Genomic DNA, 14,583 nt, shown 5'->3' with positions numbered 1-14,583 from the left:
TTCTGCTGTCATATTTTCTGTTATCCTTTTAGAGACAGACCACGGTCCAGACAGACCTGTGTCTCTGAAACATTTTTTGAACCGGGGCGGCTTTTAAATGAGCTGCCTTTTTCTTTTTGATGCCTGCTGTATGGTCCCCCAAAGTTTAATATTTACATTATTATGTTTTTTTTTGTTCCAGTTTTTAACAGTTTCGTTCCCTTTCTGTCCTTTGTTTTTTTCTTTACATTATTGTAAAATGAATCTCGGGTCCTCTTTGTCTTTTCCTAATTACCCAGATTTATGAAAATAGGAAGAAGGATGGGGGGTCATTGCCGTCATGAATTACTAAATCAGTGTATCTACTGTCAGTGGGTATGCCAATAGTAAACATTCATCTGTACCCTAATACTTCCAAACTGGGCAGACTGGTATCTCTTCAGCTTCACTGACTTTGGATTATATTGGGATGTGCAAATGTTTCCTTAATTGTTCTTTTTTGAGCAGTGTATAAAAGGTGGTACTACTGGTGGTATACAGTGTGTGGCGGTATTATGGTGAGCTGTTATGACATGGAAGCTTCTGCTGCTTGCACTTTGGTGAACACAGACCCATTGGTTAAGCGGCCTTGCCTGGGCTCTGTATGGCAGGATTATTTCAGCCCTATTCAGGCTCTGTACTTTGGCTGTGTTTGTAGGGGTGTTACTCTGGATAATGTGTGGCCATATTACCTGGGCCATAGTGGCGGTATTACCTGGCGGCATTACGTGGCCCATATATGGTAAATTTATTATTATTGAGTTTTAGAGCACCATTGATTCCATGGCGCTGTACATGAGAAGGGGTTACCGTACATACAAGATGTCAATATAAATTACAGAGAACAAACTAACAATGGCAGGCTGGTACAGAGGTGAGGGGGCCCTGCTCTTGAGGACTATTATCTGGACCATATGAGTGGCAGTATTACCATATGAGTCGTATGTGGCAGCGTTACCTGGGCTGAGTGGCAGTATTACCAAGGGCCATGTGTTGCAGTATTATTGGGCCGTATGTGGCAGTATTACCAGGGGTCATGTGTGGCGGTATTATCAGGGTTCCATGTGGCGGCAAATCTGGGCTTCATGTGGCGGTATTATCAGGGTTCCATGCGGCGGCAAATCTGGGCCTTGTGTGGCGGTATTATCAGGGTTCCATGTGGCGGTATATCTGGGCTTCGTGTGGCGGTATTATCAGGGTTCCGTGTGGCGGTATTATCAGGGTTCCATGTGGCGGTATATCTGGGCTTCGTGTGGCGGTATTATCAGGCTTCCATGTGGCGGTATATATAGGCTTTGTGTGGCGGTAGTATCAAGGTTCTATGTGGCGGTATATCTGGGCTTTGTGTAGTGGTAGTATCAGGGTTCCATGTGGCGGTATATATGGGCTTCGTGTGGTGGTAGTATCAGGGTTCCATGTGGTGGTATATTTGGGCTTTGTATAGCGGTATTATCAGGGTTCCGTGTGGCGGTATATCTGGGCTTTGTGTGGCGGTAGTATCAGGGTTCCATGTGGCGGTATATCTGGGCTTTGGCGGTAGTAACAGGGTTCCATGTGGCGGTATATCTGGGCTTCGTGTGGCGGTAGTATCAGGGTTCCATGTGGCGGTATATCTAGGCTTTGTGTGGTGGTATATTATTATTATATTACTAGATGGTGGCCTGATTCTAATGCATCGGGTATTCTAGAATATGCATGTCCACGCAGCCACGTAGTATATTGCCCAGCCATGTAGTATATTGCCCAGCCACGTAGTATATTGCCCAGCGACGTAGTATATTGCCCAGTGACGTAGTATATTGCCCAGTCATGTAGTATATTGCCCAGCCACGTAGTATATTGCCCAGCCACGTAGTATATTGCCCAGACATGTGGTATATTGCCCAGTGACGTAGTATATTGCCCAGCCACGTAGTATATTGCCCAGCCACGTAGTATACTTGGCTCTGTGCTGTATACTACGTGGCTGGGCAATATACTACGTGGCTGGGCAATATACTACGTGGCTCTGTGCTGTATACTACGTGGCTGGGCAATATACTATGTGGCTCTGTGCTGTAGTATATTGCCCAGCCACATAGTATATTGCCCAGCCAGGTAGTATACAGCACAGAGCCACGTAGTATATTGCCTAGCCACGTATGTCACCGGTTAAAAACGAAAAATAATAAACATACTCACCTTCCGATCCGAGGGCCCCTTGTAGTTCTGTTGCCTGTGCGAGGTACAGGCGGCAGCTTCCGGTCCCAGCCTGCTCGCGCAGGCACGCAGGGCCTGTGAAGATGTCACGGTCACATGACCGTGACGTCATGGTTGGTCCTTCTGCCAGAGGATCTGTGCCAACAGAACGTGGCGGTTGTATCGCGAGGAGCGGGAAAGGAGGCGTAGGTGAGTATCTAATTGGTTTTTATTTTTTTAATTATTTTTACCATTAGATGTTTTTATTATTGGTGCTGCATAGGCCGCGTCAATAGTAAAAAACTTGGTCACACAGGGTTAATAGCAGCGGTAACGGAGTGCGTTACCCGCGGCATAACATGGTCCGTTACTGTGGGCATTAACCCTGTGTGAGCGGTGAGCGGAGGGGTGTATGCGGGCGCCGGGCAGTGAGTGCGGGGACTAAGGAGCGGCCATTTTCTTCCGGACTGTGCGCGTCGCTGATTGATCGCGGCAGCCATGACAGGCAGCTGCCGAGACCAATCAGCGAACGAATAACCGTTACAGAAGGACAGACAGACAGACAGACGGAAGTACCCCCTTAGACAATTATGTATATAGATTTATTATTATATCTAGCCCTGGCTCTCGGTGCTCCCCAGACCTGAGCACACCATACTGAATACTTGAGCTCATGGCGGACACACACACGTCCCCGGCCTCCAGTCTTCACAGTGTGGATGAACATGAGAGCCCCCTCACAGTTACCACCTCACAGTTACCACAGCCATTATCACACTCGGCCCCTCCCCCTCAGCATTCTGCAGCACCACGCGGCACACAGAGGGTTAACCCGCGGCCGCCCCACAATCCTGTGCGAAGCTGCAACGTAGCCGGAAGATGGCGGCCGTATAGTGAGATCCCGAGCACCGGCGGCCGTACAGCGACACACAGAGCGCTCCTCTCCGTATCCGGACCCGCACAGCAGGACACAGCAGGTACCCGGGAGCTGACACCCGGACAGTCGTCCTGCCTGCCACGTCCACCATTCCTCCCGGCTACAGCGATCTGTGCGTGGGTCATTGTGACATGTCCGCTCTCCCGTCATCACTGATCGGAAGGATGAATGAATGATGGCCACTGATGGAGACCCCGTGCGGGTGGATGAGCCTGGCTACAGCAACCAATCACAGCGCAGTTCTCATTTTAGAAACGAGCAGTAAGAGATGAAAGCTGCGCTGTGATTGGTTAATAATGTGACACACGATTTGCCACTGCTATAGAAGGGTTGTTACCAGGTAACGGACATTCTGATCAGTGGGTGACTACTCTGCGCCTCTGTCCTGCAGTAGCTCCCTGGTGCTGAGCCCTGGCTTGTACATGGTTAGGTGCCCGCCTCAACTCTCACCAGGCCGGGTTCTTGTCCACGTCACTTATAAATTAACCCCTTGCGCACCCTGCCGTGCAGCCTGCTCCATATGTGGCGGGTGCCAGCAGTGTTATACATCCGGCGCCTGCCTGTAACGGTAGCGACTGGAGCCAGCTCCCATCACTGCTGTTTGACAGTGGCATCTCAATGGTTAAACACTGACTTAGGTGGTGGGCTTCCATTGGCTGACTCCCCCCTCTCCATACTCGTCCTGCTATAAGGAGCCCTCCTATGGCCATGTCAGAGGAAATTATATATATATGGCTCTTGGCAGAAGGGGAGGAAAAAAGAAACATAAAGCCGAAAATGGCCGAATCCCAAGGTGGTTAAAGTTTAATGTGCTGATGTGCGACGTGGGGCAAATTCTCCCGCTTTTTTCAAGATCTCCACTTGCTGTCAGGGAATGGTGCCATTTCCTGTTTACACCCCAAGGCTGACACCATTAGATTACCATCGTCCGATCCTGCCACTTCCGATGGTCTGCTGTCTGAGGGGGCACCGGCCGACAGATGGCGGGGGAGATGTCACTCAGGCATGTCTGCCTTCGGACTGCCGATCACATTGATTGGTTCTGTAGAAGGACGTAGATCTGGGGATTTATTATGATGGAATATAGGCTGAACTGGATGGACAAATGTCTTTTTTCGGCCTTACTAACTATGTTACTATGACATGAGCCGCGGCCTTCTCATAGTTCTCCTGTGTATGGGAGAGTCGGATGAAGCATCGTTCACATGAATGCCATCTAATGTGTATGGGCAGCTTAAAGGGATTGTCCACTGCAGAGACAAACCCTTTCCTCCCATTAAAATAACACTTCTACTCCCCTCCGGTTTTGGCACCATTCCAGCAGAGTCGTCACTGCCTATCACACGGTCCCTGCTGCCAGTCGGCGCCGGCTTCACTTTCCCTTTCTACAGATGTAATTGACATCCAGAGTAAGTTACAGCTGTGGCTGCCCTCTCACTTCCTCTGGATGTCTTGATTTGTCCGAAGGCAGGGAGAGTAGAGTTAGCACTGATTGGCCACGGGGATCGCGTGACATAATCTGATTGGCCACGGGGATCGCGTGACATAATCTGATTGGCCACGGGGATCGCGTGACATAATCTGATTGGCCGCGGGGATCGCGTGACATAATCTGATTGGCCGCGGGGATCGCGTGACATAATCTGATTGGCCGCGGGGATCGCGTGACATAATCTGATTGGCCGCGGGGATCGCGTGACATAATCTGATTGGCCGCGGGGATCGCGTGACATAATCTGATTGGCCGCGGGGATCGCGTGACATAATCTGATTGGCCGCGGGGATCGCGTGACATAATCTGATTGGCCGCGGGGATCTCTCCTGTCCTCAGTGTATCAGGGATGATGGGACTGCAGACTAGTAGCAGTTTCCAGCCTTTGTATATTACCATAGAAGTTCCCATTCACTGACAGCAAGCGGAGATCTTGAAGATGAAACACAAAGCAGATTAGTTGCAGGAGGTGTGATTGGGATCAATGTCCACTTCATTTTAAAGGGTTCCCTGACTACAGACTGATTTTATAGGGTGTCTGTATGATTACTCTGCAGCGCCACCACAGGAGGAATGAAGAATTGTACAGTTTTCATTGAAGCCAATGCCTTGTCCATGTGCTGTCCTGCAGTATGAGACGCTCTTTGTAGCTGACCTCCACACTGGGAGGGTTGGTGGGGGTTCTCCTGGTCAGGACCCTAATCTATCAGCCACAATAAGCTTTATTTACATAGGACTGCTGCTGTGGTGAGACAGTAATGATGATGCCGTCTTCTTCTGTTGTAGAGACATGGCGAGTCCTCGGACCAGGAAGGTACTGAAGGAGGTCAGAGCAGAGGATGAGAACAATGTAAGTGCTCTGCACCCGCGGGTCACAGACACCAGGGGGCTGTATTAAAGGGATGTATTTCCATTACTGTCAGCAATCGCTGATCTTTAACGAGGGGGTCACAAGATGGTGCATATTCATGGGAGGCTTTCTCCACTTTCATAGCAGGGTGGGTTCTCTCCAGTGTCATCCATATAATGATGGGGACCCCATACAAGAGCAGGGTGCAGTGTGTGTACTCAGATCTTATTTCTTTCCTCTTGCAGACCTGCTTTGAATGTGGAGCCTTTAACCCCCAGTGGGTCAGCGTCACCTATGGCATCTGGGTGTGTCTGGAGTGCTCTGGAAAGCATCGGGGGCTCGGCGTCCACCTCAGGTAGTATCTCCACATCAGGGAGATGGAGAAGGGCTGGGTCTGTAGATGTAAAAATAAACTGCGTTTATGGAATTACTACATCTGAGTGTCCTCCACCAGTAGGTGTATCCGCCCGAAAATGATGCACGGTCGCTCTGTCGGCACCATTATAGTCTGGCCCTGTCGGTGCAAACGTCTGAATCCTGTTTTATGGGGGGTTCAGATATATGCCCCGATGGAGCCACCTTTTAGTTTTCTGCCCTTCGCCCTGGCAGCTGGATATCTGTGTCTGGGCCAAATCCTGACTAATGGCCGCCCGTTCTTGTCTCATTAGTGCTTGGAGTTTATCACAAATTCTAGGTTTTGTTTCTCATCTCACTTTATGAGGATCAATCACAGGTTCTTAATGGGATTGACATTGGGGAGTTTCCAGGCCATGGACCCAAAATGTGAATATCTTACTCAGTTATTTAATTATCACTTTTGCCTTGTGACATAGACTCCATCATGCTGGAAAAATCATCGATCATCACCAAATTGCTCCTGGGTCATTGGGAAAAGTTTGTCTTGGAGGATGTTAGATACCATTCTATATTCATAGCTGTGTTCTTAGGCAAAATTGAGAGTGAACCCCCTCCATGGATGAGAAGTTCCCCTCACATGAATGGTCTCAGGATGCCTTACTGTTGGCAGATACAGGACTCATGGTAGCGCTCACCTTTTCTTCTTTGGACAACAATTTTTCTAAATGTCCCAAACTGTCTGAAGGGGGCAGTGTTCATCAGAGAAAATAACCCCTGTCCTCTGCAGTACAATCCATGTGCTACTTTCCGATCGTCAGTCTGTCCATGACATTTTTCGTAGAGAGAAGTGGCTTGTTTGCTGACCTTCTTGACACCAGCGGCCTCCAGACGCCTTCACCTCACTGTGTGCAGATGCCCTGCTGCCATTCAGGAGCAAGCTCTGCACTCGTGTTCAGCCGATCTCCTAGCTTGAGCCTTTTTAGTAGACGCTCCTGGGAAATTATTAAATTGGTGTCACTTTTGGGTATTTTCTGTCATGTAGGCTCCCCAAAGTCACTTCAAATGTGATGTGGTCCTTTAAAGAAAAAATAAACGGTTTTGTAAATTCTGTTGCAAACCTGAGAAATTGCTGATAAACTTTTAACCCTTCTAACTTCCTAACAAAAAAAAATTGTCAGAAATGATGGAGATGTAAAGTAGACCTGTGGGAGATGATGTTCATTATTTAGTACAGTGTGACTAACTAATTTAAGTACCGCATATAAAAATGGAAAGTTTGAAAATTGTGAAAATTTTCACCAAAATTTAAATACTTTCAGAAATGAACGCAAAAAGCAAAACAGTCTGGGCGGGGGAGAAAGGGGTTAATCTGATCACTCTTTGTCAATTTAGAGTTAATTCAAATTCTGACTAATACCTGATGCAGCAAACTTTGTGAATACCAAAATTTGATAAAATAAACGTCAGTGCTTCCTCTCCGAAAAAGGTTCTAATTGGTAAAACCAAACTTCATCAGCTAAAGGCGCAATCTGCCCCCGCGCTTGTGATACTGTAAGAATGCAAATCTCGTCTAGCCTTGTGCTACCGTGCCGAGATGAATCTAAGTGGCAAAAATAAAATGGGTGTCTGCAATCCCACGCACTTTGCATCCCTGAGAAAGGAGGACGATACCGTTTAAAACGCGTATGATATAATTTTTTTTTTTTTTAGAAATCATGCCTGTGTTGACATCACTACAGTATATGGCGGTGTTTTCTTAGTGGATAGCCTGGATCAGCCATAGGCTAGGTTCACATTGCGTTAGTGGGTGTCCGCTAACGGACTCCGTTACATGGCGCAATTGTCGCAATTAACGCTATGTAATGGATCCGTTAGCGCACCCATTGACTGCAATGTGCTAACGCATCGCAAACGTATGCCATTTTTGGCATGCGTCTGCGATTTGCCGTTAGTTTCGGATGGACCTCGAACGCTGCTTGCAGCGTTCAGGGTCCGTTCCTGGCTAGCGCAGGTGGGATTGCCAAACGCAATCCCTTTTTGGACATTGCGTTAGCGCAATCCGTTAGCGTATCCGCTAAACGGATTGCACTAACGCAATGTGAACCTAGCCGGCCAACATGCTGGACTACTCGGGCACCATTGTCTTGGACCTTTTTTACTAATAATGTTAGTGTGGTGTAAAGTACGGCTATAATTCTAATTTTAAATCTCCAGCACGCTCTCTCACATGGGATTGCTATAGACTGAAACAGTATTTTATGATTTTGCCTGTCTGACTTGGTGGGATAAGAGCTACAGCTACTCATTAAGGCTACGTTCACATTAGCGTTTCCCGACGCAGCGTCGGGAAATGCTGCGGCAACGCATGCGTCATGCGCCCCTATATTTAACATGGGGGACGCATGGACATGCGTTGTGCTGCGTTGTGCGACGCATGCGGGTTTTTTTGCCGCAAGCGTTGGGCGCAGAAAACGCAAGAAGTTGCATTTTTTTTGCGTTCATATTTCGGCAAAAAAGGACGCATGCGTCGCAAAACGCAGCGTTTTTGCGTGCGTTTTGGTGCGTTTTTATTTGCGTTGTGCGTTGCGTCGCCGACACAGCGGCGCACAACGCAAATGTGAACGTAGCCTAACTCCTTTCTGACATTGGGCGTAATAATACATCCCTGTTCCCTGGGCCTTATTGACCAGGGACGGATTATTATGTCCTGGCGATCGAAACTGCACACAGACTGTGTGTGTGTGTGTGTGTGTGATTGCCGCAGGGTGTCGGCTGATTCTGACACCCGGCACTAAGTGCCAGAAGCCGTCACGCGGAGCGCTTTAACCCCCAAAATGCTGCGATTGAACATCACGATCGTTGCCGTGGTGACCCGATGTCGTCATGACAACATCTGGGTCACAAGAGCTAGGAAACTTGCTTGATCGTGCTCAGAGCATTGATCAGCAACTTTCTCTGTCAGTGCGGAGCTGACAGTTTGCATAGTATGGGGATGCTGATGCATCCCCATGCTATAAAAGCGATCAGCCTGCAAAAAATGATAGTCCCATAGTGGGACAAACTTAAAAAAAAAAAAAAAACATTTTTAACCCCTTCATGACCTTGGGATTTTCCGTTTTTCCGTGTTCGTTTTTCACTCCCCTCCTTCCCAGAGCCATAACTTTTTTTATTTTTCCATCAATATGGCCATGTGAGGGCTTATTTTTAGCGGGACGAGTTGTACTTTTGAACGACATCATTGGTTTTACCATGTCGTGTACTAGAAAATGGGGAAAAAATACCAAGTGCGGTGAAATTGCAAAAAAAGTGCAATCCTATGCGTGTTTTTTGTTTGGCTTTTTTGCTAGCTTCACTAAATGCTAAAACTGACCTGCCATTATGATTCTCCAGGTCATTACGAGTTCATAGACACCAAACATGTCTAGGTTATTTTTTATTTAAGTGGTGAAAAAAAATTCCAAACTTTGGTAAAAAAAAAAAATTGCGCCATTTTCCGATACCAGTAGCGTCTCCATTTTTTGTGATCTGGGGCCAGGTGAGGGCTTATTTTTTGCGTGCCGAGCTGATGTTTTTAATGATACCATTTTGGTGCAGATATGTTTTTTTTGATCGCCCGTTATTGCGTTTTAATGCAATATCGCGGCGACCAAAAAAAATTAATTTTGGCGTTTCAAATTTTTTTTCTCGCTGCGCTGTTTAGTGATCAGGTTAATTCTTTTTTTTTTTTTTAATTGATTGGGCGATTCTGAACGCGGTGATACCATATATGTATATATTTGATTTTATTTTTGTTTTGTTTTTTTACTTTTGCCTGATCGGCTCTTCTACATAGGAGTGATGCTCAGATCGCTCCTATGTAGCTTAATTACAGGCTTGCTATGAGCGCCAACCACAGGAGGCCGGCATCAGTAACCATAGAGGTCTCAGGGACCTCTATGGTTACTAGCCTGACGCATCGCTAACCCCCGATAATGTGACGGGGGTCGTCAAAGAGCGGATTTCCGGCCGCGTGGCCGGAAGCGCTAGTTAAATGCCGCTGTCAGCGGTTGACAGCGGCATTTAACTAGATAATAGTGGCGGGTGGATTGCGATTCCACTCGCCGCTATTGCGCGCACATGTCAGCTGTTCAAAACAGCTGACATGTCGCGGCTTTGATGTGGGCTCACCACCGGAGCCCACATCAAAGCAGGGGATCTGACCTCGGACTTACTATCCCGTCCGAGGTCAGAAAGGAGTTAAAATAATTGTAAAAATATATGTATTAAAAAAAAATCAAAAGATGTTGTACCCATAAATATATGAAAAAAAAAAAAAAAGTACACATTTGGTATCACCGCGTCCGCAACGACCTGATCTATAAACCTGTCCCACTAGTTAACCCTTTTAGTCAACACTAGTGATGAGCGAATATACTCGTTGCTTGGGAAAATGGTCGGGTGACCTCCGTGTATTTGCTAGTGTTCGGAGATTTAGTTTTCATCGCCTCAGCTGCATGATTTACAGCTACTAGCCAGCCTGAGTACATGTGGGGGTTGCCTGGTTGCAAGGGAATCCCCACATGTAATCAAGCTGTCTAGTAGCTGTAAATCATTCAGCTGCCGCAATGAAAACTAAATCTCTCCGAGCAGTCATAAATACTCGGGAGACCGCCTGAGCATGCTCGGGAAAACCCGAGCAACGAGTACACTCGTTCATCACTAGTCAACACCATTAAAAAAAAAAAAAAAAAAAAAGGCAGAAAATAATGTTTGATTATCATACCACCGAACAAAAAGTGGAATAAAACACTATCAAAAAAAAGGATATGAACAAAACATGGCACCTCTGAAAAGTCATCTTGTCCCACGAAAAACAGGACACCATACAGCTCCATCAGCGGAAAAATAATAAAGTTATAGCTCTCAGAATAAAGCGATGCAAAAATATTTTTTTTCTATAACATAGTTTCTATTGTGTAAAAGCTGCAAAACATAAAAAAAAATATAAATGTGGAATCGCTGTAATCGTACTGACCCCAAGAATAAAGATGTCTTATCAATTTTACCCCACACGGAATGGTATAAACGCTCCGCCTCCCCCCCCCCCCCCAAAAAAAAAATAAAAAAATCTTGAATTAATGGTTTTTGTACATTCCGCCTCTGTATCTCAAAATGGTGCCAATAAAAATGTCACACAAAAAACAAGTCATCACATGACTCTGTTGGCCAGTATATGGAAAAATTATAGCTCTCAAAATATGGTGATGCAGAAAACTATTTTTGCAATAAAAAGCATCTTTTAGTGTGTGACAGCAGCCAAACATAAAAACCCAATATAAATCTGGTATCGCTGTAATCTCACCGACCTGAAGAATAAAGTCTCCTAATCACTTATACCGCTCGAGGAACAGCATAAAAAATAAAACCAATTCTTCACATGCTGTTGATTTTTTTTTTATATCATTCTGCCTCCCAAAGATCACAGTAAGGCTCGGCACACATTTATCCTGCGCTGAGCGCTTACACTGGGGATTCCAAATACCGTAAATCTCTGACATACATGATTCAGATGGAACCCCTGGAAGAAGAATCCCTTTAATGAGGTAGACGGAGGCACTGTGGACGCCATTTGACCTGTGATCTGGCAGTGTCCATCCTTTTAGGATTACATAAATGTGCCATCGGCCTTAGTTTTTTTGTGCACTTCTGAAAAGGACACTGCTGAACAGAGGCCAGAAGGAGTTCAGGGTAACTCTGCTGCCTCACTATAGTGAATGGATCCATCGGGGGGTTTCATCTGAATCGCATCACTCAGAGATTTAGGTGGAAACTCCAAAGTAAGTGGTCAGCGTAGAGCGCCGGATAACAGTGATCCCAAACGTTATGTAAAATGTTCCCAATAAAAGTTTCCACTCAATCCACAAAAAGAGCAAGTCCCCACTCAGGTCCGTCATCTGTTAATGGAAATATAGAGGGCTTCCACGTTACTGGTAACACAAAGGCTTTGGAAAAGCGAAATGGCCCCTCGCTCCCCAAAAGAAATTCAGCAAAATCTCCACTCCCAAATCCAAATGCCCCCTGCCTTCTGAGCCCCAGTGTTCCTAAACCACGTTTAGCGCCCACATGTTTGTTATTTCTGAAGTGATGAGAGCCCGCCTAATTTATGGGTGCATGTCTCCAGAAGCACGGGCTGGGCATAACGTACTGGTGACTGCAACGTACTGGTCACTACAGCATACTGGTCACTACAGCGGCAGTTTGCAATTTTCACTTGGCAACATCCACTGCTGTTTGTTTCTGGAAAATACCCATGGAGTCAAAATCATCACTACACGGTAGATAAATTCCCAAAGGGGTATAATTTCCAAAATGGGGTCACTTGGGGGAATTCTGCTTTTCTAGCAGTTAGGGGCTCTGTATATGGAGTTCGCAAACTGTTCTAGGAAAATCTGCACTCGAGGAGGAAAATAGCGCTCCGTTCCTCCCGAGTCTCTCCGTATGGCTAAGTAGTACTGTATGGGGTATTTCTACATTTAGCAGAAATTGTGGGACAAATTTTGGTGCCATTCTTACCCACTTCTTGTGTGAAAATCTAAAATCTGGCTAAAACTAAATTTTGGTGGTAAAAATGTACCGTAGTTATTTTTTTCTTCACTACCCAATGGTATAAAATTCTGTGACGCACCTGTGGGGTCATTATGATCACTGCATCCCTAGATAAATTCATTGAGAGGTTTAGTTTGTAAAATGGGGTCACTTATGGGAGGTTCTGCTTTTCTGGTACCTCAGGGACTCTCCCGCTGGGTACTGCAAACCATAACAGTAAAATCTGGCCCTCTTCTGAGCTTTGCACTGTGCCCGAAAAATATTTTCCAATTTATATGTAGGGTATTGGCACATGCAGGAAAAAATGGACCTCAGTTTGTTGTAAAATTTTGCTTTTGGCCCTTAGAAAAATTTAAAACTTGGGGCTAAAACAACATTTTAATGGTACAAATATAATTTATTTTCTTCACCGCTCAGTGGTATAAAACTCTGAGGCACATGTGGTGTCAATATTATCACTGCACCCCTAGATGAATTCATTGGGGAGTGTAGTTTGTAAAATTAGTTCACATATAGGGGGTTTCTGTTCTGGCACCTCAGGGGCTCTGCAAATGTGACATGGCCCCCTCAAACCATTCCAGCAAAATCTGAACTCCAATATGGCGCCTCTTCCTTTTGAGTTTTGCCCTGTGCCTCAAAAGTAGTATTCCCCTACATATGGGGTACCGGCGTACTCAGGAGAAAATGCACAACAAAGTGTATGGTGCAATTTCTCCTCTTACCCTTATAAAAATGCAAAATGTGGGGCTGAAATAACATTTTTGTTGGGAAAATATCATGTTCCTTTCATGGCTCAACGTTACAAACTTCTGTGAAGCACCTGGGGGTTCAAAGTGCTCAGCACGCATCTAAATACATTCCTTGAGGTGTCTAGTTTCCAAAATGGGGACACTTGTGGGGGGTTTCCACTGTTTAAGCACATCAGGGGCTCTCCAAACGGGATATGACGTCCGCTAACGATTCCAGGCAATTTTACATTCAAAAAGTCAAACAGCGCTCCTTCCCTTTCGAGTCCTGCCGTGCGCTCAAACGGTGGTTTTATCCCTCATATGGGGTATCTGCGTACGCAGGAGAAATTGCACTGCCAATGCTGTCAAAAATGTTTTCCACGCGTTTTATAAATTCCTGTGAAGCACCTGAAGAGTTAATAAACTTCCTGAATGTGGTTTTGAGCACCTTGAGGGGTGCAGTTTTTAGAATGGTGTCACTATTGGGCATTTTCTGTCATATAGACCCCTCAAAGTGACTTCAAATGTGATGTGGTCCATTAAAAAAAAAAAAAAAAAAAGTTAATTTTGTTGGAAAAATTAAAAATCGCTGGTCAACTTTTAACTCTTTATAACTTTTGGTTCCAATGATGTACAGCAGACATATGGAAATGTTATTTAACTATTTTGTGTGACCTATCTCTGTGATTTTTAAGAGCATAACAATTCAAAGTTAAAAAAAATTCTAAATTTTTGACAATTTGTTCCCCCCCCCCCCCCCCCAAATAAACGCAAGTGATATCAATGAAATTTTACCACTATCATGAAGTACAATGTCACGAGAAAACAATGTTAGAATCACCGGGATCCCTTGAAGTGTTCCAGAGTTTTTACCTCATAAAGTGACAGTGGTCAGAATGGTAAAAATTGGCCCGGTCATTAACGTGCAAACCACCCTCTGGTAAAGGAGTTATACCTCCCTTGCTTGTTGGGGGGCATTCTACACAGAGGTCGTCCTGGACATTTAGTATGACCTAGTGATCACCACCGATCACCTACCTATTGAATACAAAAGCTTTACAGCATAGAAATACATTTCCTCTTCACTGTGGAGCAGGATCATTTTTGCCACAAATCTCCCCGTCCGTTTTGTAATTTTGATACCTATATTCGCATCGTTACCGTAGCACAAGGCTGGACGAGTTTTTGAATACCACAATTTGTGTTGGTCTCAAAGCATTTGGCCTCAATTGTAGACGAGTCCTCTCCTTGTCCTGTGACGGCATTTTTATTTCAGCCTCATTCAGACGTCCGTGTTTCCTGAATGTCTTCTATATTTTTTCATTAATGGTCCTTGAGACTGTTCCTGCGTCTGTGTAATTTTGCGGACCATTTGCCTGCAAAACAAAAACAAACCCCCATCCCCCGAAAAACTCAGTTTTGGATCCTAGCCACAGAC

General features: G+C 45.6%; 1 protein-coding gene across 5 annotated transcripts in view; it reads left to right on the top strand.

Annotated features, from left to right (window-relative positions):
- The first annotated feature begins 3,043 nt into the window (after nucleotides 1-3,043).
- ARFGAP1 (ARF GTPase activating protein 1) overlaps nucleotides 3,044-14,583 on the top strand; it is a 30,963-nt gene continuing 19,423 nt past the window's right edge. For 3 of the 5 annotated variants that reach the window (XM_069751136.1, XM_069751135.1, XM_069751133.1), the window contains exons 1-3: nucleotides 3,050-3,173; nucleotides 5,412-5,475; nucleotides 5,721-5,830. In XM_069751136.1, the coding sequence (XP_069607237.1) occupies nucleotides 5,416-5,475; nucleotides 5,721-5,830 (170 nt within the window). In that variant the 5' untranslated portion in view covers nucleotides 3,050-3,173; nucleotides 5,412-5,415. Of the gene's footprint in view, nucleotides 3,246-5,411; nucleotides 5,476-5,720; nucleotides 5,831-14,583 lie in introns of all 5 variants that reach the window. The other 2 variants (XM_069751137.1, XM_069751134.1) reach the window with 1 other exon arrangement.

Source organism: Ranitomeya imitator, chromosome 2, assembly GCF_032444005.1.
Source record: "Ranitomeya imitator isolate aRanImi1 chromosome 2, aRanImi1.pri, whole genome shotgun sequence".
In the NCBI taxonomy this organism is placed as follows: domain Eukaryota; kingdom Metazoa; phylum Chordata; class Amphibia; order Anura; family Dendrobatidae; genus Ranitomeya; species Ranitomeya imitator.
The sequence above is the reverse complement of the archived record's forward strand: the minus strand, read 5'-3'. Positions and strand labels throughout refer to the sequence as shown.